The sequence below is a fragment of the Pyxicephalus adspersus genome, chromosome 2 (assembly GCF_032062135.1).
Source record: "Pyxicephalus adspersus chromosome 2, UCB_Pads_2.0, whole genome shotgun sequence".
Taxonomy (NCBI): domain Eukaryota; kingdom Metazoa; phylum Chordata; class Amphibia; order Anura; family Pyxicephalidae; genus Pyxicephalus; species Pyxicephalus adspersus.
The window spans coordinates 113,484,897-113,509,824 of record NC_092859.1 but is presented as its reverse complement, the minus strand read 5'-3'; the positions used below and the strand labels follow the sequence as shown (position 1 = coordinate 113,509,824).

At 36.9% G+C, this 24,928-nt stretch overlaps 1 protein-coding gene across 4 annotated transcripts in view; it reads right to left on the bottom strand.

Annotated features, from left to right (window-relative positions):
- The window catches only part of FLNC (filamin C), a 48,910-nt gene that overhangs the window by 3,810 nt on the left and 20,172 nt on the right, over positions 1–24,928 (bottom strand). Inside the window, exons 3-42 of one of the 4 annotated variants that reach the window (XM_072401908.1) lie at positions 22,699–22,796; positions 21,811–21,961; positions 20,770–20,888; positions 20,177–20,254; positions 19,428–19,590; positions 19,075–19,275; positions 17,941–18,066; positions 16,157–16,294; positions 15,174–15,300; positions 14,870–15,006; positions 14,573–14,766; positions 13,623–13,736; positions 13,309–13,452; positions 13,030–13,153; positions 12,777–12,937; positions 12,501–12,591; positions 11,998–12,167; positions 11,572–11,689; positions 11,137–11,399; positions 9,335–9,932; positions 8,910–9,083; positions 8,343–8,505; positions 8,072–8,232; positions 7,782–7,949; positions 7,571–7,694; positions 7,326–7,482; positions 5,550–5,739; positions 5,426–5,449; positions 5,037–5,284; positions 4,837–4,932; positions 3,689–3,788; positions 3,146–3,286; positions 2,581–2,709; positions 2,312–2,485; positions 1,941–2,102; positions 1,449–1,652; positions 1,206–1,358; positions 826–948; positions 378–617; positions 15–284 (exon numbers count right to left, since the gene is read on the bottom strand). In XM_072401908.1, coding sequence (XP_072258009.1) covers positions 15–284; positions 378–617; positions 826–948; positions 1,206–1,358; positions 1,449–1,652; positions 1,941–2,102; positions 2,312–2,485; positions 2,581–2,709; positions 3,146–3,286; positions 3,689–3,788; positions 4,837–4,932; positions 5,037–5,284; positions 5,426–5,449; positions 5,550–5,739; positions 7,326–7,482; positions 7,571–7,694; positions 7,782–7,949; positions 8,072–8,232; positions 8,343–8,505; positions 8,910–9,083; positions 9,335–9,932; positions 11,137–11,399; positions 11,572–11,689; positions 11,998–12,167; positions 12,501–12,591; positions 12,777–12,937; positions 13,030–13,153; positions 13,309–13,452; positions 13,623–13,736; positions 14,573–14,766; positions 14,870–15,006; positions 15,174–15,300; positions 16,157–16,294; positions 17,941–18,066; positions 19,075–19,275; positions 19,428–19,590; positions 20,177–20,254; positions 20,770–20,888; positions 21,811–21,961; positions 22,699–22,796 — 6,516 coding nt within the window. The remainder of the gene's footprint in view (positions 1–14; positions 285–377; positions 618–825; positions 949–1,205; positions 1,359–1,448; positions 1,653–1,940; positions 2,103–2,311; positions 2,486–2,580; positions 2,710–3,145; positions 3,287–3,688; positions 3,789–4,836; positions 4,933–5,036; positions 5,285–5,425; positions 5,450–5,549; positions 5,740–7,325; positions 7,483–7,570; positions 7,695–7,781; positions 7,950–8,071; positions 8,233–8,342; positions 8,506–8,909; positions 9,084–9,334; positions 9,933–11,136; positions 11,400–11,571; positions 11,690–11,997; positions 12,168–12,500; positions 12,592–12,776; positions 12,938–13,029; positions 13,154–13,308; positions 13,453–13,622; positions 13,737–14,572; positions 14,767–14,869; positions 15,007–15,173; positions 15,301–16,156; positions 16,295–17,940; positions 18,067–19,074; positions 19,276–19,427; positions 19,591–20,176; positions 20,255–20,769; positions 20,889–21,810; positions 21,962–22,698; positions 22,797–24,928) is intronic. The other 3 variants (XM_072401909.1, XM_072401910.1, XM_072401912.1) reach the window with 3 other exon arrangements.

The following is a 24,928-nucleotide window of genomic DNA, read 5'->3' as shown; positions in this document are numbered from 1 at the left end:
TTGTAACTTCTTACCTGGAACACCTGCAACTCCCCTTTCCAAACCAGTGCCTCCAGCCCTGACCTTGTGGGCACCACCTTCACCCATGGGCCCAACTGTAAACTGGAAAGGACTGCCTGGGACATGTTGGCCTCTATACTTGACGCTAACGGTGTGAGCTCCCATTTCCTGTGGCACAAAGCGTACACTGTATGTGCTGTCTTCACCATCAATAATCTCTGCATCTGCTGTCTTTCCAGAGGGACTTGTCACTTGTGCTGTCATATCCTGGGAGCCTGACTCACCTGGAAAAAAAATAAAATACAATTTAATTTAATTTAAAATTTAATAATTACAAATGAAAATAAAAGAGTTGTAGTGAAAAATGCTGCTTTTACCCTCTTGTCGTGTGATGCTGCCAAAGGTGCCAAGACTTTCCCGGCCCAGGAAATCACCGAAGACATTGTGGAAAGGATCACCACCCACCTGTGTGGATTCCTCCACACGTACTTCTCTTTTTGTTTCACCTCCCCGGGTCTTACTGATCTCGGTACGTTCAGTGCGTGTGTATGTGTGACTGCTGCGTGTAAATGTTCGAGTGAGACGTTCTTGGGCTGAGACCATCTGGAACCAGTTGCCTTTAGCGAAAGAAACAACAAATCATTTATTCGGTGAAGACTGATATATGAAAACTTAATTTATTTACTTTTAAATATACTTGGCAAGTTAGCATTTGTAACTGTTTGTATACTATATGTTTTCTGTGCAATTTTTCATATAGTCATATAACTCAGTTCACATCGTCTGTACTGGTAACTAGTTTTATTGGGTGCCAAGCTCAAATACCTGGAATCTTTAGATTAAGGTCACATGTGCTGCCTATGCTTGCAATGGATGGAGCCTGTCGTCTTCTTGTAATGCTTTCCTTTATACGTCCTTCTCCGGTGACCTTTACCATAAATGGGCTCCCTGAAAATGACACAAAACGCCACTGTAAACACCTAAACTTTTTATAGATTAGAAAAACACATTTTTAGGAACAGCTACCCCTTAAAATTTGTCGGGATGTAGGATGAGAGGTGGACCCCATTGTGGAGTATGAAAAATTAGATAACGTCATATAGCCCAGGGTCACATTTAGGACAAAGAGAGTTTTAACTTTAGGCTAACATGTTAATGACATAAAATAAACAGTACAATATATGTATGTACCACTGCACACTTACCTGGTACATGCTTCTCTGCAAACTTGATATTTATAATGTATGTGCCAGGCTCAGTTGGACAATAGGACACTTTACATGTTCCATCTTCTACATCTTCACAATTTATATCCACTTTGCTTGGACCTTCAATTGATAAACCTAAACCTCCATAGCCTAGGATTAAGAGTTATATGCAGTTACCAAAAGCAGATAAGACTAAAATGAGGTAGGAAAAAATAGGTATTTATATGAATGTATTTGTACCTGCATTCCTGGTGTCCACTATGAACTCAGACACCTCAAATGTAATACCCTCCAGCAATCCTTTTCCTGATACTTTCACTCTACTTGCATCTCCAATCTCAGATTGTCCAACCATTATCTTGAATGGACTGTTAGTAACATGTTTTCCATTCTTCTTTACACTCACCACATGTTCTCCCACTTCTTTTGGAGTGAATGAAATTCCTGTAGTAGAAAAAAATAGAAATTACAAACCATTACCTACTATGAAATTATTGTCATGTATTTAAATAACACCAACATATTTTGCAGTGCCTCATACTGTATATTGTCCACTGTCATGTCTTTCAGAGAATAATATACACAGTATACAATATATATATTACTATGATGAATTTTTAATGGTACTAAAAAATACAAAAATTTAATGCAAGGCTAATATGTAATTCCAGTGAAACAAAAACATTTCCTAGTAGCAAGGCTAAAAATTGCTTCTCAGCTGTGTTCACCCACCAATATGCCTGTTTGGCAACCTCTTAAGCAAACAGGGCTCTTCAATACCGGATGGAGCCCTGATACTAGCAGTCAGCTGGCTCAGATCTGACTCTGTGATCTTGAGAGACACATCTGTTGAAGTTCCCACATTGAGCTGAGAAGTCCTCATGGAATCATCACCTAGTAAATAGAAACAGATTTGAAATGTTACATGAAATATTTATAAACTCCCCAAATGTGTTTAATCACATACTAAATTGTTTAAATATTTTTTTATTATAATTTAAAAAAAATGTTATAGTTAATTTACTATATGATAAAAAAGTTGTAAATACACTATGCCTAAAGATCTATAACTTTTTTATTCACTTTTCTGCTTATAAACTTACCAGTTATCTTAGCCGTAAATGGACTGCCTGGAATATGCTTGTCATCAAAGCGCACAATAATGTTGTAATCTCCAGGTGCTGTGGGCAAGTAAGACACAGTGCAGGTACCATCTTTATTGTCCTTGCAGGTGATCTCAGCCTTTGAGGGACCCTCCACAGCCAGTGACAAGCCACCTGTGTTAAAAAGTCAACATATGGTTATTTTTTTTCTATTTCAAAGACCATATCCTGATCCTATTAAAAAAGAGTAATTAACATGAAAATCATACCTTCTCCAGCATCCTTGGTAACAATAGTGAAAGTGGCTGGCTTGTTTACCATTCCATGGCTGAGCCCTGGTCCATAGGCACTCACATGTCTGCTGTTAATGGCATCTACATAAAACTGCAATGGGCTGCCTGGAAGTCGAATGACAGTTTATGTTTATAACAAAGCAAACAACTCATTTCACCTGCACACGACTGAGGGTTTTAATCTGAACAGGAATTAGCTTTTCATATAACTAGGTTCTACTAGTAATATTTTTCATACATATATGTGAATTATCTAATAGTTACACTCCAACTTAAGTACCATTATTATAGTTATTGTTATCACATAGCTGTGACATGTTTGCAGTGTCTAAGCAAGTGAAGATATACAGGGATTATATTATTTTTTTTATTATATCAACTTTTTTTAAATACACAAATACATGACTGAAAAATGAGAACCCTGCCAAGAGGAACTTATGATTCGACTAAAACAAAAATACATGATAAGAATACATTTCCATAAGTTTAGCATCCTTAAATCAGGGTCACATAGATATTTTTGGTTATATATGAAATTTACCTGGAATGTGATTTCCGTCATACTTTATGTCCATCTCATGTAATCCTTTCTCCACTGGAGCAAATTTGACAGTAACGGTACCATCTTTGTTATCAGTAATGTTGGGACGAGCAGTCTTGCCGGAAGGCATACGGACTTCTCCTAAATATAGACAACACAGGATGATAAACCATTAGCATAAAAGAACACATAACACCTAAGAACAACTAATATGTCATTTTTAGATTTCATGTCTTTTGTGCTAAATTTAATGCAATAGGTAATTTGGCTGCTTTACAAATGACACAACCATACCTTTCCATCTAAAAACTTTTATTAAACATCTGTAAATGTTGTGTCTTGTATAATATGTAAGAGGAATTAGGATACAGTGTGGTCATAGAGCATATAATGCTATAAATGAGGAGAGCACTGCTGCATGTACCACAGTGCCAATGTTGATGGAGCTCATTGGTGAATGTAGGCTGTGCCAAAAATGCATTTTCCCGAGTAATATAAATGAAAAACAAAGGACACAAAACACGCTGTACTTATTGACAGTACCTGTAATTTCTCCCTTCTGTACAGTGAAAGGAATGACCAGGTTGAATGGCCTAAGCATGGTGTCCAAATTATCCACTGGAACAACTGGCTCCTCAGTAGCCTACAGAGATTAAAAAAACAAAAGTTAACTAAATAATAAAAACACAAAAGTAAAACAATGCTAAAAGATGTCAGACATCAGACGATGCCCTGGAATATATGAGTAAATGCAAACGTATAGCAAAGATGACTAATTTCATAGAAAATTTTAGTGTAGACAAAGGGAACATATGCTGGAAAAAAAGAATAAATAATAGTCAAGCAGAATTAACATAAAAAAAGATATTGTAAAGAGAGAAGTAAAGTTGTCTGCAAGTCTTGATATTACATTAGGGAGTTATATTTCTTCCTGGGTCTTAATCCCCCTAAATCAACAGTATGGGACATTCAGTGCTAAACAGGTTGGTCATAAAATAAACTGTTTGTTCCAACTGGGATTATTCTAACAAAACTGCATATGGTTCAGCCAACCATATTTAAAATGTTGCTAATTTTAAAATTCTAAAAAAAGTAACAGTAATGTTTTTTTCATACAGTGGCTAAATGTATTAAAGCATATGCAAACCCCAAAAAAGTCCTTATATAAGGTGGCTACAACTGTATTCATTTTCAGCATGCTTTTTCTATTTTTTTCACCTTGCAATTGTACAAAATATATGTACAGTCTTGGGTGGCAATACTCATTCAATGCACTGTATTTAAGGAAAAGCAAAACCACTTTACCTACTAGTTAAAGTATCTACTAGTTGCTGGTTGCTGGATATGGACTACAATCTTCTGATCGGCAATACATATTAGGGAGTTGTTTGTGAGTCCACAGAAGACAGGTGATATATATTGTTTAGGATTAGTGCAGTGCGCCAAAAGGATTTATGACAAGGGCAACAGAAATTGTTCTGTTCAATGCAACCACCACATCTATTGACTGGTAAGCTGATATTTATCACATTTTTTTGGGGCTTAGATATAATTTTGAATATAAGAAGACTGGGTTTTTGTAGGGTAGAGAAATAAGCAGTAAGATGATCAGCATAGAGGAAATGAAATGACGTAAAGGATTCAGAGATCTAGATTGATAGGGCAGTATAATTGCAGACTCTGTTTTATACCCAGTGAGTTGGATAGCCAGGAAGGTGTGCAGCGTAAGGCTGTTGTAGCTGCACAGTGTCACATGGTTCCTCTATGATGGGAATGGTATCACAAGCCTGGCAGAAGGGAGGGAAGGAATTAAAAACATGAAAGGGAACAGACTAATTACATCGGGAGTGTTATATCACAGAACGTTTATCGCTTTTTATTGGAAACTTACCACCACATGGAAGGGACTGTTGGGAATCTGTTCCCCACCAAAGCGAATGGTGATGACATACTTTCCAGGTTCAGGTGCTGTGTAGTAGATATCAAAAGTGCCATCTTGGTTTTCCACCACATCCACATCAAGCTCTGCCCCATCGGGTGTGGATACCTTGCAGGTCACTTTTCCCTTTCCTGCAGCTTTGGCATCTACTGTGATGACAGTTTCTTCTCCAATCTGAATGGTGGGTCCGAGACAGGCTCCTAATGGTCAACAAAAGGGGTGTTACTGAACTGTTCACAAACAAAAGTATGAAAAATTTACACTAGTTTTAAGAAAACAATGTAACTAAGTAAGGGTATTCTTATGTTATATTTATACCATAAACATTGTAAATGGCTCACCTGATCCATGTCCACCAATAGACACTGTGAAAACAAAAGAGAATACAATTGTATTAGAAATTGTAAATATAAAAATTAAATTCTCAGTTTTCAAAACTTTAGAAAAGCCCATACCACCTCTTACCAGTTACTAAGCACTTGCTGGCATCTCCAGTGGGTACTGCAAGAATACGGAAAGGAGAGTAGGGAATTTCATCCCCGCCATACTTAATTGTAATAGTGTATCTTCCTGCCATGTCTGGTACATAGGATACTGTATAGGTACCATCACCATTTCCACGAATATTAGCTTTCTTTGGCTTTCCTTCTGGGTCCTATAAACGTTAAAAAAAGTAAAAAAAAAAAAAAGAAAAGTTTGTATTAGTGTAATCATATTTTTTATATTACTTTCTGGGCAGATTTTCTAATAATATCTTCTTTGTTTTGCCATAATCTTTATATCAACCAGTTAAAGTGACTTTTTGTTACGTCTTATTTTTTTTACAAACCCACCTGTGTGGAAATCTATCTGAAAAAATTCAGAAATCTAAGTGCACATAGTTCACCACAACACTAGGAGAACTTAATGATATAGTAACAGCTCTGTAATTTATTAGTTATCTTGTTACACTAAATTAATTCCAACCTTCCCTCCCAAGGTCACCAGAGCTATTCAGCAAGGTACGAGGAATATAAAAAGTACTGTGGGGAGTGTGATTGATTACCCATTGCAAGCAACCAGGTTTCAGTTTAGTCAAATTAATTTAGGGAAAGTATATTTCTGACTGGTTGTTTGAAGTTCTTGCACTTTGGGCATTCCTCTTTGCCTTACTGAATATAACAGTGTCTCTATAACTTTTCAGTCATGTCCTAAAGAAGGCAAGGTACTCTTTCTGTCAGTAGAATATCATGTGACATAGCTGTGTGACTCATTAATGCTTCTGGGAATGTTTTACCCTTGCCAGATGGTGACAGTTTGCTGAGGATTAAAACTTATACTGAGTTCCAACTTCTCCATTACATCTCCACTTATTTCATGTAAGCCATTAGTATTTCTCTTATTTACTTGTATGTATCAAATACGGCATCAACAAAACTACTTAAAATAATTGTTTTTTGCTTGGCATATAGAATATTTAGCAAACTAAATATTAATTTATTGTGAAGTGAAGCAGATTGAGACCTGTTAGAAATAACCTTTTGTTTTTGAAAGAACACATTTTGAGAAAAGTGATCAGGAGAGAAATATCAGAAATAGTAAGTACTTCTTTATCAATGATCATGACATGAGCAAAAAGCTGCATACAAGCTATGTGCAGGCACAATATTAATCTTTCTGTATGCTTGAATCAGATACTTTATTTTACATGGCTGTATCCACAGTGAACTGTGCATTAGATTCAGATGCTTTATTTTACATAGCTGTAATTAGATTAGTATTGTGCATTAGATTAGTATTTTATATAAACATTTAAATTTGGCTAAAAAATGTTAAGTTACCATATGCTATTATAATGACTTTTTTACATGTATGTGTTCTTGTGGTCAAACTATACCTATACACAATTTACTGAACAAAGCCTCCATTCTGCCACTAGAAGCTGATTTTCTTTCTGTTCCCAGCAAAACTAAATATGAATGAGCTCATTCTAACGGGATGCACAGCTCTTCCAGCTGCTCAAGAAGCAAGATAGGGGTCACTTGTTTTTATAAATATACCATATGGAAAATACTTAAGTTTTTAGATAGGCAGAGCTTTTAACCAATTCATGTCAGAAAGAAAGTTCATTTTGTAAATGTAAATAGTTATTACTATGAAAGCATACAATTCTTTATAGTTTTGGCAAAAGTAAAGCTTCCCTTTCAGTTAGGTAATCATACTTTACTAAGAGCTGTAATCCCAGCAGTAAGATGTCCTTACCAGAATTTGAACAGTAAGTAGACCCTCTCCTGCATCCCGGGCATCGATAGTGAATTCCACAGGCAAACTGGCTGGTATACCAGCTGCATTGAGACCTGGACCACTAGCACGTACTTTGCTTGCATCATGGGTTGGTAGCACTTTGATCTTAAAGGGGCTATAAATTGAAAATTATTTATTAATAATAAATCTATTGTGTTATTCTTTAAACCTTTTGCATCTTTATAGAATTGTGCCATTCTTACCTCCTTGGTACTTCCTGGTCTGCATATCTAACAGACACAGTGTATGGTCCATCTGTAGCTGGGGTGTAATTTACTGTGTGAGTTCCATCACCATTATCTCTAACATCAACAGGCTCTGCAAGACCTAAAACAGAAAAGATAATTTATTATTTTCCTTCTTGCAAGCAAATATTTTTGCTTTTTTTATTTATAACTATTTTTTGGTCATTACCTGATGGTCCATGTACTAGCACCTCCAATGGTGCAAGTCCAGCCTTGCTACAGTCTACAGTGAAGGTCTGTGGGACATGTGCTCTCACACCGGCCCCCAAACCAGGACCTGAACACTTCACTTTGCTGGGATCAACAACTTCTTTCACTGGGACACGGAATGGGCTTCCTGCAAAAGTCAAAGGATTGGTGATTACTCAAGTCTATAGTGTGTTGCCTAAAAGTGTATGAGTATGAATAACAAGCTGTGTATATGGAATGGAAGCAATGGAAGCAAGCAAATTACAGTACCTGGGATTGGTCGCCCACCAAATGTGATGTTGACATCATACTCTCCTGGTGTGAAAGGGATGTATTCTACACTACAACTACCATCCTTATTGTCCTTGCATGACATTTTTGCTTCAGATGGACCTTCAATTGCAAGGCCAAGACCCCCAGTGCCAGCACCCCTGAGAAATTTAGGAAATGTATTGTTACCAGGAAAGTTTGGAGAAAATATTCAAAAAGCAGAGTATTCTGAAGTATGCTTTGCCCATGTGTGATAATTGTACACCCTTACCTGGTCTCTACAGTAAAACGATTGGACTTGTTAAGCAGTCCGCCTTCTAGTCCTGGGCCATATGCTCGCACACGGGATGGATCACAGCCCTCTGTGACGCCAACACGGAATGGGCTCTTAGGTACAGGCACATCATCATACAAAACTTCTACCAAATGAATCCCTGGCATAAGAAAAGAAGATTGTGTAAGAAAATGCTCACATGGTTTCATCACTATACAAAACTATCGACTAGGATAGAACAGTGACACAAAACTGTAGTAAATAACCTGTAGTAGCATGTACTGAGGTTTTGGCTTGGATATAATACAATTAAAAAATCTATATCTATAACACAATAACAATATTTCATAAACTGCATCATGTACTCCAAAACTATTTCATAAATAAGGGTTACTACTTATGTTACTGAGGCATATATACCACACAGAAGTGAATGTTACATTTGTAAACTGCATTTATAATGAAATGGTCTTTCTGCCTTGTTTGCAGTTGACTAATTGCTGGGCTAGTTGTAATATCTTTAATAATAATAGAAAGCTAGTGATAAATATTCCTGGATCTTACCATCTTCAAATGCTGTATACTGCACATGATAGGTTCCATCTCCATTGTCAGATATAAAGCTTTCAGTGACAGCACCTGAAGGACTGATAATACGGGTAGTGACATGGCTACCGCCTGTCTTTGTTAGAGAGCGAGCATCAACAGTAAACTCTGTGGTGACTTCACGGAGAACACCTAAAACAGGAGAAGGAATAAGGATTATATTATATTTACTATGTACATACCTTAATAATATAATAAACATAAATTTAAGACTACTGTAGAAGAATCCAAAAATGGGGAACATATGCATCTGTCACGTTTCCCATGCTAAAATGTTGTGAGTGCAGATACTGGGTAGATTTTAAAAAGTATTTATACATCTTACTAACAAATTCTCTGAAAACTGATAGTCTTTGAAGGCTTATTTTCCTCTACTCACTTACCTCTGGGTTCTACTCCAGGGCCAAACACCTTTACTCCACTAGTATCCACTGCTGGCTCAACATTTACACGAACAGGGAATTTAGGTACTGCGTGTCCTCCATATTTAATGGTGATTGTGTAAGCCCCTGGACATGATGGGATGTAGGTAATACTATAGGTCCCATCGCTGTTGTTTTGGATGAGCACTTCAGCCTTTGCACCAGAATCTGAAAGAATCTCAATAGTGAGCTCAGCATCTCCAGCTTTTGAGCAGTCCACGGTGAAGGTGGCCACTTCCCCAGCCTTTCCCCTTTCTAAGCCAGGACCACTTGCTGTCACTTTGCTGGGATCAAACACAGGTCGAATGTCAGCCTTGAAAGGGGAACCAGGAATGTGGGCATCTGCAAACAAGATGTTGATAGAATATTCTCCTGGTTCTGTGGGAAGGTAGGACACTGAACAAGAACCATCTCCATTATCTTGGCATTCTATCTTTGCCTCACATGGTCCTTCAACTGTAAGACCAAGACCTCCAGTACCAGCTCCTTTGGTGTCAATTGCAAATGGTGCTGGCTTGCCCACAAAACCTCCTTTGAGGCCTGGTCCATAAGCACGAACCTGTAAAAGACAAAAGAATAACTTTTAATAAGTATATTAAATAATGCACTACATTTATTAATGATTTGCATAATTCTCACTTGTGTAGCCATAATAAAGGTCACAACCACTCTTTTTAAATTCAGTGCAAAATACAATTATTATATTTTGTAAATATTCACAGGATGCTGTAAATGTTTTGGAACTAATACACAAGCTTTTTAAATGTCCATATGGTGGACTAAGGAATAAGTCAAATACATTTGTAAACTGTATATTGTGTCTTCCAAAATGCAAACCTGTAAGCAGCCACATCTGGATATTAATAGTAAGACTAAAATGGATATGTTGCTGATACCATTACTCCCTCCTCACTCTCATCACAAGGAAATGTCCCAGACATATGAGAATACTTATGGAAAGTTAATAAAATAGACTGATCAATTCCCACTACAGGCCATGTCTATTTTTTTTCACAAAAGTCAGCATTTGCACCATGTGCTTCATATTTCTTATAGACGTTACCTTTCCTCGGTATCTATTGTTACTAAAAAAGGCCAGTTTATGACTTCTCATTTAACTTCTAAGTGAGAAGGGATGTCTGTGAACATCAGGTTGCATTCAAGCTCTTTACTGCTGTGAAATTCACACATCTATGAGGCCATCTGTGAATTAATGTGCCTGGACAGCTCACTTATTCTATCCCATAGCAACTGACACTTGGTAGATGACTTATTTCTGTGCTATGTTGTTCATTCTCATTGATTTGCCAAAATGCATCATATATTCGCAAGGCATTTGAGATGTATATTCTTCATTCCAAAATGTATTGTTTTTGTCCCTGGCCTTTTTGCAGCTTTAAGCTATAGGCTTATGTAAACAGAGATATGTATCCCCCTCCTTTCTGACTGCTCTGGCCTGACATTAACCCCTCATCTTGCACAAACAACAATGAGAAACACATGGCTGAAAATAACTGGCCAAAGACACAGAACAGAGGTAGAAGAATAAATCAGAATATGAATAATGCTCTTAGGTAATGCACTGTTAAAAAGGAGAAACAGATAAATTGTGAGCAGAACTAGAATAAATTAAAACTAATGGAAAAAGAAAATTAATTCTTTGATTACAATGTGAAGACAATGTTTAAGCATAAAATATTGAAAGAACACATTTTCATTCCATAAAGGAACAAAGCCATGAAGGACTCCTTGTATTTTCTTACCTTTGAAGGATCGGGAGGCATGACAGCTTCCACTGTAAATGGGCTTCCTGGCACAGGATGGCCATCATAGGTAATATCCACCTTGTATGGTCCCTCCTCAGGAGGCATGTATTTTACAGTGTGAATCTCGCTAGTGACACCAGTTTCCACCTTGCAAGGAATTGGACGCCGTGATGGGGATGTGATCTTCACATCAACCTTTCCTTGACCTCCTGCTCCACTGGTATTAATTGTGAACTCCTGGTCCTTCCCAACATCTACCTCTGCATTAACAAAAATATTTACCATTCAGGTAACAGGCAGAAAGAGAACATTAAAATAAACACAAATATAAATCTCTCAAAAGACACGAGACAGCCAATATCAAGAGCCCTGATATTAACTATTAGCCACTGATAACACAAGATATAAATTGTAAAACATGTGGATACTCACTGTTGTTGAGTCCTTGCACTTTAACTTTGCCCAGGTCAAGAGGAGGTGCCACATTAACAATAAATGGACTTTTTGGGATGGGATCTCCTCCATAGGTGACTGATACGGTTATATTACCCTGTTAGACAGCAAAAAACATGAGTATGCAGCTCAGGGCATATGTTCAATGTAAGTAAAACAAGTATACCATTTATTTTTATTGTTTTATTTCTTTTTATTTTTTTTAATATTTTTAAATTGTCAACATATTTCACAGTTCTATACAAAAGTTAATTTAAGAAACCTGCATACCTTATTTATGGCACAGGAGGATAAGAGGACCCTGCCTTACAGAGCTTACAATTTAATGATACTGACCAAAACAACACATTACAAGTAATAAAGGGAACCTTAAACATCACAATGACATCACTATGATGGACATACCTGTTGCACAGCTGTATACTTTACAGTGTATGAATAGTCATGGTTATCAATTATTTCAAAGTCCTGCACAACTTCACCCTTCATGGTCCCAGTGAACTGAACATCCAGCTTAGCTTTTCCAGCACCTTTAGTGTATACTGTGAAGTGTGTGGGCTTTCCAACTTCAACACCTGTGTAATATCAAATGTGTTATTACAATTGACATAACCGAGTAGGCAATAAACAATAAAGCTACCTAAAGGTAGAAAGGAATCGCCCAAGCATAACTTGTAAATGATTAAATTATTTTTCAAAACATAAAAGAGTAGATTAGATGCTTTTTATATGTTAAACTTTTCTAACATGAAAAACCAGAGAAACACTTCTTATGACTAATCCTAACAATTCTGAAAAAATGGCAATGATAAATTTTACAAGTTTAGAAAAACACAGTTCCCTATGCATCCCCGCCCAGTTTTTTTTACCACTTACTGAATTCTTTGGGAATCACATAGAAATCTCACCTGTACGGTTAAGTCCTGGGCCTTCTGCTCGTACCTTGTTGGCATCATGAGATGGATCTACTTTAACACGGAAGGGGCTGATTGGTATTTCCTAAAATGGAAAGAATACTTGTAAGAACTCAGGAGAAAGAGAACCTAAATGCACATATATATTATGGGTTTACACAAGAATGTTCTACATATGGAGAGTGAATTATGCAGTCCACATAGCAAGTATATAAGTATATAAGATATTAATTATATTTTGTAGTCCAATGATGTGCAGTTTGTTCTTACTTGGTCAGCGAATAACACCATTATGGTATATCTCCCTGCTCCAGGAGGTGTATATTTCACGGTGAAAGTGTCGTTATCATTTTTGATGATGTCAAAGTCAATATCAGCTTCAGCTGGCCCCACCACACCAGGTGCACACTTAATTCCAATGCTGACATCACCTGTGGAAAAAAAAAATGATTCGAAATCAAAGATTCTGAATGATATCAATATTGTTTCCGAAAGATAACACTTTTCAAGAAGTCAATCTTACCTTGTCCTGCCTCACTGCAGTCCACAGTGAAGTAAGTTGGCTCATTAGCTTTAAGACCTGTCTTTTCTACTCCAGGTCCATAGACTTTAACTTTGTTAGGGTGACTACCCTCACCCACTGATACCTAAAATCAGTAATAATCAATATAAGAACAACTGTGTATACCTGTAGGACATTGGCTTATTTATGAAATATTACAATACAAATTAATTAAAATACTGAAATTGTATTGTCAAAATATGGTGGTCAATCAATGGTGTTTCGGTATCTGTTACTCACCCGGTAAGGGCTGTTGGGGATATTAACTCCCCCCCATGAGATGATAATAGTGTGCTTGATTGGTTTCATTGGTACATAAACACACAGGTAAGTGTTATCTCCATTGTCTTTAATTTTTATGTCAATTGGTGTTCCCTCTGCATCCTGAATAAAAACAAACAAAGACAGTTACAGGTAAGTGTGTTATATAAAAGTTGTCACTGCTGAAGCGTTAAAAAAGGTCCCATGTACCTTTAAGTTTAAAAAGATCTAAAAAGGACCAAACTCAAAATCAACCCAAAAATGACACAGGAGAACAATACATATTTATGTACCTGTGCATAGATCTTCAGTTCAGCTGTACCAGCGGCACGGGCATCAATAGTAAATTCAGCAGGGTGTTCTACTATGCAGCCGGTTGGTTCCAGACCTGGACCATATGCCTTAACCTGAAAAGTGTTGAGAAGAATCGACCATAAGCACAGTCAAAGACAAGGCCATACAGTTTAATTTATTTTTTGTAAAGTTGAAATGTCCCCTGTATTTTTTTATTCTACGTTTGTCTTATGCATAGTAATTACTATGATACAAAGTCGTAGATATGTACATTTTATTACATTTAGTGTAGGATTATCTCTCTCCTTCTGCTATGATCCCTCTATGTCTAAAGTCACCAGTCACATGTGTTGTACAAGAGTGGTTCCTGTGCCTTGGATGCTAGTAATAGTTTCCCGGTCATATAAATTATGTTTGGAAAGGAACGAAGGATTAGAGGATGAGTCTGCAAAGGTCAGAGCCCAGTTAGACAAATGCGCTGCTCCTCACCCTCCCTCTTGAACTTGTAAAAGAACAGGTGGTAGACATGGCTGGAAAGGGGGGGGGGGTTATAAACCAAAAAGGTTAAAACTGAAACTGCAATTACATGAACTAGTTCTCCCCCAAAAAAGGTAGGTGAAACTTGCAACTGCACTGGCCTTAACCCCCCCACCCCCCAAAAAAGGTATATATGTGTTATTTGTGTAGGTAGCTCTTTGATGTTTTCAGTAATTATAAAATAAAGTGTTATTGTTAATAAAAGTGTGAAGGAACAGATTGCTTGAGATAACATGTTTAATATTTGTATATCTACTACCAAAATGTGTTTTAATATCATGTATATACCCTCCAGTACTATACTACTACTGGATGGACAAAAAGTTAAAAATCCAGATTTCAGTTTGTTTTATACTGAAGGTCTGACTGCAGAAATAGGGCTTTTAACACAGGAGATCTATTTGCGTTTTACCTTCTCTGGGAAGCATTTGTTGCTGGCTGGTAGGATATGAGCAATGAAAGGACTGTCCTTGATGTCTTCATCATCACAGATTACATGTACAGCATACTCGCCAGGCTCAGTGGGCCAGTAGCGCACATCACATGAGCCATCTCCTTTGTCATCACATTCAATTTTTGCCTGTGAGGGGCCCTCAATGGAGAAGCCTAGAAATAACAATTAACATAATGTTGGCAAACAATGACACATCACAGGATATTAAAACACAGTATACAAACAGACATTAGTGTTGTGTGTTGGATCTCTTACCAAGTGTTCCAACCTCTGTGCCTATGGCTTCTACTACAAAATCAGCAGATTTGCCCACCATGCCAGTCTCAAGGCCAGGACCCCATGCTCTGACTTTCTGTACTCCAACCTCAGGGCTAACAATAACTTCAAATGGACTGTATATGAAAAGAACAGTGAAATTTGCATTTGAAGACAAATAAAAGTTTTGATAAAATTTATCAAAAGTTTATTTAAAAATAATATTAGATCTTCAATTCTTTATTCCTGAATTTTCTCCATTGGAGATGATTGGATTAGGTATTTATTTAATTGTTATGCTTACCTTCTTGGAATGGCATATCCGCCCCAAGTGATGGTCACAACATATTTTCCAGGCACTACTGGGTAATAATCACACTCATACACGCCATCGCCAACATCTCGGATTTTCACTGGCTCCTCTGTGCCCTCTGGTGGTCAGAAATTAGTTTGATTAAAGATGATCAAAATCATTCATTCAATTTTCATTCATTGAATTCATTTGTATTATATGTTCTGTGACATTTTGATTTCATACCAATTTTTAACTGCCCAGACATTCATTGTGATATTGTCTTTTTTTGACAGTGAAATGTTAATACGGGATATTGATTTTTAAATGACATGCCCACTATGAAGATCGATTAAGATTGATAATGATTTTTTTTTCCATGTTTCCTTTAAATTTGAGTTACTTGCTTGCCCCACCTATTCTAGCGAAACATAAATATAAATAATATTAAAGCAAGGGAAAGTCAATATTTACTGGAATAGTCCAGTTAGCGGGGATTTAGTAATTTCCCTGCCAGTCAAATCTGAGATCAATTAATCAACATACCTCCTTTTAAAGAGATGTATTAGCTAAGTAATGAAAGTTTAATCTGTTGTTAGCAATAGTGTACTGTCTATTGTGCTAGCCATTGCTATGCACCTATTTATCAATACCCAAAGTCATAGCCACTGCTGGTCCTGAATTGTACGTAATGACATTCCATAACCCACCCACTGGTGCTAGGTAAAAATTAGCCAGAGCACCGGCTGCGTTGGTAATATGCTAAATATTAATCTCCATTAGATCATCTCCTAGAACATGAGCAGTGAGTTCTTTATAGGTTAGAGGCGTTTTGGACACATGTAGTTTCGTTATAACCAGCTGGAGTTACACTTAAAGATCCAATAAATAATTTTCATTACTTTGGAATGTTTTGGATTCATGCCCACTCTGATTTCTTACAATAGTGTACCCTTAAACTGATGCAAGATTGTACAGTTTTATTGTCAACTTACTGGGTCCTTTAACAGTAACTTTAAGCTCCCCACTTCCTGCACCCTTGGTGAACACTTTGAAGTCAGCCACTTCCTTAACACGCACTCCTTTAGGCTGCAGTCCTCGACCAGATGCTCTACAGGCATTGGGATTACAAGCTGCAAAAGACACAATATATCATAGGCATAAGTAAGACCAGTGATTAAAGATAATAGCACAGACTGAACCACAAATGCTGGGACAAAAGATTGTAAGTGAAAACATTCGCCTGATATACATCAAATACGTTTTGTAGTCAAGTCACAGGTATTTAGTTTAGTTTTACCTAGGACTAAAAGCTACATGCACAAGCAAACTAACTTCAAAACTGTGCACACATCTCTCATGTCCTAAGGATGGATACACAAGATGCATTCCTAGGAAATCCCAAAGTTCATTTTCTTTGGATTTCAAATACTTTAAAAACATGGGCTTTTATGATCATTCTTTTTACAATGCTGTATTCATTTTTTTGTGTACTGAATCTTGTAAATTGTAAATATACTTGAAATTACCATATGAGCAATCTCCAATATTGAGAAGAATAATCGCAATGGAGGACAACCTTAACATGGGGCTTGGATAGAAGGATGTGCATAGGACATCCTATCTGGATGTCCTATCTGGCCTAATGTGGTGTAGGGACACCTAGTAAGCTAAACTACCAGTGATAGCTATAGTTCTTACCATACACTGTTACTGGGATCCCAATGTTATGAATACCTTGGTACCCAGGGAAATAAGTGAAAAAAATATTATCTATTTACAGTCAAACAAACTTTATCATAATTTATTCTATACACGAATCCAGTGCTTATATCCTTTGATCTCCTTAAGCAGCATTTCAAACAGTAATGCAATGTTTGTTGATCATGAATACTTCCTATTCCCATTCCCTACATAAATGTTTCCCATTCTAACAGGAATGTAGCAAACACTGCTGTGTCTTCCAGGGATTACTAATGTTTACTAATGTTAACAATATTCTTTTGTTTCAGAACCTACTCCAAGCAGTGAATTTAACATCCCTATTCCACCATAAATTCATAATTGTTGGTCTCTACCCAAATGGGTGTCCCAGAAACTGAGATTCCCCCCACCTATTTCCTATAAAAACTAAAATGTTGGATTTTGTCAAGCTTTACCAAGAGTCCAACCCTCCCCTACTTTATCCAAAACTATAAAAAATGCCTTTACATACAATCTGTGCTATCAATGTGGTGGCCATGTTTAGCCAGTTCAGTTTATGCCTCGTCTTTTCACGAGTCTCCAAATATTCCTACAGAGAACAAAGCAGGGGGCAGGTGACACAGGTTCCTAAACAAATATTCCCTACAAGGGAAGCCAGAATATTTCTAAGGTGGTCATGTATTTACCAGGCAAGATCCAGTCATAAGAATAACCCAAAAATTGTTTCTGAGAATAAAAATGTATTAGTCGTTCAAAAAGGGGACCTGAACACCAGGGATTTCTTCTCATAATAAGTAGGGCTGGATATGCAATGGGCATGCAGAAGGGAACAATGATCATATAAACAGGGATGTGCTTGACAGGTTTTACAGTCTAAAAACCTTATGCAAGGCATTGTATGGGGACAGGCCATGCGTTGAGCAAGCAGGTTTATACATGTGGAACAATCATGTATAATTACAGAGCCTGGTCACAAAAATATGGTCATGCACAGGCAGAGTCTACTCTACATGGGCAAGACACCTTATGGTTGTGCTCTTTCACACTTCCCAGGCCATGCTTAGGCCATACTAACTTGATTTGCGTGGCTTAGGTTTAGGTGGAGGTGGGGGAGCCACTTTCTTGGCTGTTTCAGGAGGCGGGGTAGCAATGGCCTGAGGGGTGACCTGCAGGGGAGGGGTGCTGGGTGCCAAGGCAACAGCTATGAGGAAGGCAAGAAACATGGGGAGAGAAGTTCATATAAAGCAAGGACTAATGTATGCATGGTACACAGTCATACAAAGTGGTCACTGACAAGCTGACAGAGACCTTCACATGTATAATGACAGACAATTTATTTTACCTCTTTACATTTATGCATGCAGTAAACCATGCATAGTAGAAGAATACTTGTAGAGCTAATCATACTGCAAAAATGGGGAAACAATCATCATCTGTGGGTCTGAAGAACTAATTAAGAGTGCCAGAATGGCTCATTTCAAATAGTAGATTTTATTTTTCACCCTACAGCTGGAATATCACTAATTGTTATAAGCAATGCAGACGCTATTCTGCGTTTTTCCCTAACAAATAATAGAAAGACAACATAAGCAGTCATTAAACATAAAATAACAAACTGTATTTACTAATTAATTGCAGTCTATAGGTGTGCCATGATCAATATAAGAAGACTTAGAGATACTAATAATTGTTATATTCAGCCCTAAATCTTTACAATGATACGACTATCATTCATGTTTTACTTCCAGTTACTTGGAATAAATCAATTTATTGGCTCAGTAGCTTTGTTTTACTGGAAGAGAAGTGGAAGTTAATTGCGCTTTTGAGGCATGCAGACAAAAGTCATCATGATGGCCTATTTTTATTCCATTAGGACATATGTTACGGAATGTGAAACTAGTAAAGTTTTGATTTATTTTTCTTATGGTCATGGAGGTTTACCAAAGGTTACCTAATATTAGGTCATTTTTACCTAATTCTCTGAGAATAAAATAAATAGGAATTTCTACTTCACATAGTTGAACAAATTAATTGACTGTATGATCACAGATACAATGACGACTTCTTGGCAGAGAACAAAACAGCATGTGCACGAGGTTAGGACAATTATTGACACAAGATGAAAGTGAAATATATACAGTAAATCAGGAAGACTTGTGGCTACATTGGACTTGGAAATGCATCCACTCTTAAATTGTCATTTTCTCACCTTCTGAGACATTAACAACATAAGGACACTTTGGAATCTGGGCTCCAGCAAAGGTAATAAAGATCTTGTGAGGTCCCTCCATGTTGGGTCTGTATGTGCAGCGATAGATGTTATCACCTTTGTCTTCCAAAATGACTTCCACTGTGTCTTGACGATTCTGAGGATCCACTATGACCACCCCAACATCTCCTGAACCAGCACCTATGGACATAGGGCAGAAGATTTTTTTTTAGAGGACAAATCACTAAATGCCAGATCATAGCCTATGGATTGCTTCCTCCGAATGGCTGAGGTTTACATTATAAAATAAAATAAAAATGTTGTATTTGGAACATTTTGAAGGTTATCTCTACCTGCGGTGTAGATATCAAAGTAGGTTGGCTTGTTGGCAACATTTCCCACAGGTTCCAGACCAGGTCCCCTAGCTGTCACTTTGTTGGCATCTCCAAGTGCCATGGCAACATTGACCATAAATGGACTTTTATTGATGTTCTGTCCAGCAAATAACACTGTGACCTGTGGTAGAACAAGTTTAAGTAAAGGTTATCACTGTGAACTCTGGTAGAAGAGCCTTAATATAACTGCATGTATGTGCATATTCTAAATACATATTTCAGTTTTACCAAAACAAACAACAAATTCCAATTTTTGGAATATTATCAAGTGAAGACTCTTCTTTTAAAAAAAAGGGCCTTTATAATATACAAGAGAATAATTACCATACATTTAACTATGTGGTTGACATCTGCCTAGGATCAGTTTGCAAATCTTGCTTGAAATTTGTGAACAATGCACATAACTTTAACAGTCTATGGGCGAGAATCTTGTAATTGAATTCTGGATATTTGTAGGGGTAATAAACAAGCTATTGTCAAACCCTCTGCCATAGAGAACATGTAACAAAATGTATTTCTCACTACACAGAACTGTCATTGGTCTGTATGAGAATGGGCAGATATCTTATTTTGAGGATGGGTGAATATCCCCCTTCCCAATTATCCTCAGGAAGCTATATACCCATCTTACGTGAAAGGTTGTAGTGAGCTCCCTTCTTTTGGGTTGTGACACCTAAATAATTTTTCTTAGATACTTTTTTACTTACCTTGTGAAGACCTGCCACCTTTGGCACATAGCTGACAGAGTAGGTTCTTTTCTTGTCATTATTGGGGACGACTTTTGCCTTCAAAAGAAATATTGAGTAGATGACTCAGCAGCAAAAAAAATTTCCTGACAGGCTAAACATGCTACCATAGACTACAAACTAAACAAAAAGGTTTTTACTATATACTATAAAATTATCTATATACCTTATTCCAAGAAAAAGACAAAAAACAATATTTATAATATTAAGTTAAGTTCCTTTTCTGTTTAAATATATATGCATTTGTTTATGCATTTATTTATTTTGTAACATTGGGCTCATTTGTGTCCAGATCAGGTCTTTATGGTAATAGGTCACTCAATCAGATCATAAAGTCCCCGTGTTAGCTGTTATGTCTCTATTAACAGTAATAGGTTCTACTGGAAGCCATAATATGGGTGTTTAAAAATAACATTTACGCCCCAAGGCCATACAAGGTTGACTATGTTTTGGCCAGATTACCAATGTTATCAACATAATAATGGCATATTAGAATTTGAGAGCTGTTTTATCTAGCCAGACATATTTTTTAAAGCTGTTGCATTTATTTTTACCTCTTCAGTATGTCCCTCAGGATCTTCTATGAATACCAGAACTTCTCCCAGTCCAGCCTCAATAGTTTCTACTGTGAAGAAGGTGGGTTTCAAAACCATGTTTCCTTGAGGCTCAATTCCTAAAAGGATAGCATACAACACAGCAATCAGAACCAAACAGCAGCAAATAGAGCATCAATATCTCACAGACATATATGTTCTTTATGTCATAGGAAAGAAATTGTATTTCGTGTGTTATGAAATTATGTAATACCTAACCTGAGTTAGTTAGGGCCACAAATGTGTAAATATAATTTTAGGGTCATACATAAATACTGTTTTATGATGTAGAATATATATTTTTTTAAATGCTACCTAATTATGAATTAAAAAAAACTACAGAATAAAGGCACCTGAATCTATCTATTTATCTTGCCAACAATTCAGAAGCTCTATAAAGAGGACACACTGCAGGTTTGGCCATGTTCTCACTGTTGCATCTGTAGATATGTCTAAGGCTGATGGGAATGTATAAGGCCTCACTAAAGTGTGAGTTTTGGTTCTGGCTGTTTCTTAATTGTCCACATTTGGGAGTTTTGGCAGCAGGCGGTCTCACTGCTTCGGATCAACATATTGTAACAATCCCGATGCTGCCAAGTAGAGATGGAGCAGAGCGGATTGAGAGCATGAGCTCACCCAGACATCGTGTTACACTGACAGAGCCAGCAGGAAGGGAATTGCGGGGGCTACCTGGTCTCCCGCTTTAACCCTTAATAAAACAGTGCAAGGAACAAGTAGTTTAATATATATATAAAACTAGTCATGTACTGGCCAGACTTCATGTTAATTAACTGATATGGACTTTTGCATTTTGCATTAAGTGTTTGTTTTTTAGTTGTTTAATAATAAATCTTTTTTATGCCTTTAATCTGTGACATACAGGCATAATTTTAATTGAAAGACGATGTATATGTGAATGGGCCCATCTACAAGACTTTTTAAAGTTAAACAGTAAAAACTTAAAGGATTTTAGAATTTGATTTGTTAACACATTTTTCATACCTGGACCATAAGCAATGGCTTTCTTGGGATGCAGCTGCTTTGATCTTAGAGGGGCACCTGGCTTCAGCTTGGCCTTGGGGAACTGGGACAGGTAGGTCATGACTGAATGCTCATCTACATTTGGGTCAACAATTTCTTCAGGAGCAATGACCTACAACAACAGCATGTGAAAGAAGGTGAGTATTGTTAGGTTATTCAAACACAGTACCTGTTCCACATGAACAAAACACAATAATGTGTGCTATAAAAAATAATGGTATTTTTTTTTTTTTACTACATTACCAAATGGAATGTAGTTTTGATATCAGACATGCGAGATAGAGAAATAAATGCCTACATAAAAGCTGTTTTTATATCCATATTCATGGATTATACCAGGCTTAGTGAATGACTCACTACAGACAATGAGGTTTATAGTTCAGAAGCAATGACATTATATAATGTCAGAGGTTTAATATGGTGTTGTGCATATGGAAGGCAGTGAGCTCATAGCCAGAGTATTCCATTAGTGTCCATTTGAAGATTCTAGCTCTGTTTACTGCTGTGACTTCTAGATTTATAGCCTATGAGCCATGCAGGCCAAAGTCATCAAGATGCACTATTTTTCTATTCCATTTAGACGTAGAGTGAAAGAATGCAGGACCCATGCAATTTTGATTTATTTTCCTCATGGCCATGGATTGTTACCAAATGTTAAACAGACCTAAATTGCAGTCCATTCTTATACAAGCATGATAACAATATGCAGGAGCATCATAGCACATAATGACATAAAGTGTTAGCAAAGTTAGGCTTAGTGATACAACAATCTGTGTCTGTACAAATGTATTTTATAACACGTAAGTAGCTCATAAAAGAATTTTGGATTTTCCTAACTTATTGACCCACCTGTGGCACACCTAGCCAGTCATCAGCCTGTTGCATTGCCTCTCTTGCGTTCTCCACAGGCTGGTTGGGGTCCCAAGCCTCCCAGTCTGGACATAGACCTATATAAAATAGAGAATACATTATGTAAACAAAAAATGTATCTTTTCTTCACTCTTTATAGAACTTTAAATACTTTTCTACATCATAAACTACATGTAAATGTCTAATTTTAGTTGCTTAGCCAACGGCAAGTCCTGCATACATATAATTTGGATACAATGAAATTCATTCATCCTCAAAATTACTGTACCCAATCACCACAATTTTTATTGACTTATGTTGGAGCATTAAATATTAATTCTCCATCAGGCTCTGTTGAAATTCTTTTAGTCTCGCTGCAGCATTGCAATCAATCACATCTGAACACATAAACACATCCTAACAAATATTGGAATTAATAATTTAGTCTAATGATCAGTAAAAAAAAGAACATATATAACCAGAAAGGTTTTGCAGAACCTGTGGTGAAAGTGGTGGTTGTAGGTGTTTCTAGAAGTGGTGTATGGCGCCATATAGGTAAACCTTCTCAAAGAGCCACCAGCTGAGCTGTAGTAGGTTTGTGTTACATGACAATACCTGGATAGCTATTGAAAAAAATATTATTTCCCAACTTTGAGCTGCAAGTCAATATTTTGTCACTGTAACATTTTACATACACTTTTTATATTTAGACATATTTGTTACAACCTAGGTGGTCAACCATGAGTCATTACAATAATATCTCTGTGTCTTATATTGTACAAATTGTTTCAATTTAGAATCACACATTTGGGAGGCCAAATATATAATAAGAATATTATAATAATGTTGCTGTTGTCACATTTTACATACACTTTTTTATATTTAGACACATTTGTTACAACCTAGGCGGTCAACCATGAGTCATTACAATAATATCCCTGTGTCTTATATTGTTCATATTGTTTCAATCTAGAATCATACATATGGGGGTCGAACATATTAATAAGCTTGCAGTGCAGAAAATGACATCATGTCATAACATAAAAAATAACCAAATATTTAGTTATTTCCTCTAAACAGTATGGCTAACCTAATCAATCATAATATTCCCAAAACCCAGATCTAATCCTCTAAGCTTGCAAGTAACACTTATCACCTAATATATTAGTGACAGGAGTGACTAAACTGAAATCTATCTGTGTGTTTGTGTCATTGTGCTGTTTTATTTGATGCTGCATGATGCGATTGTGCAAGCTAGACTATGCTCGCTGCCTCTTGCCTTATATGAGATTACACACATCTCTCCCCACCCTCTGCTTCTCTGGCAGGCGGACAGACAGCTATACTGGATAATGTTACAACCGCATTTCTCACTTGTCATGGAAGGGAACGGGCAGAAGTGTACCGTTACACTGAAAATTGTTTCATGCCTACATATAAATGGACATTAGATCCCTCCTCTAATAGCATGACCTGTCCCTTTCAAATACTAATAATAACCTTACTGGATAAGAATAGGGACAGAGTAAGTTGTACAAAGTCAGTTCTGGTTATCTGTTAAAGAAACTAAGAAATATTTTGGGATTTTAGAAAAATTGGTCAGTTCAACTCAGTTCTCATGATTTATTTATTAGGGAACATGGAACAGATTGTCATATATCCAAATCAGTAAGCCATCCTTGGGATAGTTTATCTTAATGTAGCAGTCCTGTTGAAAAGCAGTCTTATTTATTAAAGGGACTGTAATAGCAGTGTTCTCCCCAGCTCATTTTAGCTGGGTGCACCACCCGGCACCTTTAAGTAACTACCCGTCAGTAGAAAAATTGTGTCACAATACAGGGGCTGCCAACTGCCTACAGCTTCTTCCCACCCAGCTTAAAAAAAATTCTGGGGAGAACACTGAATAAGGTTCAAATTCTGTACAATTTTAGTTTGCATTCCTATCTACTATACATAAATCCATAAAACTCCAGCATGGGGTCCCAACAGAAAAAGAAAACTGGATTTAAAGCAACACTTATTAGTTCTGTGTGTTAGATTTCTGTTGCTGGAAACAATCCTATGTGACTATTTTCAGTGACAGTAAAATGAGTGCTGTACACATAGCACTGTTCTGATTTCTTTTATAGAGAGGGGAGGACGAGGGAGAGTCACTCCGCTGTGTCCCCCATATAAAACTACAATGGTCATCCCTGCTTGATCATTCATTGATCCTCCAGAACTGATAGAT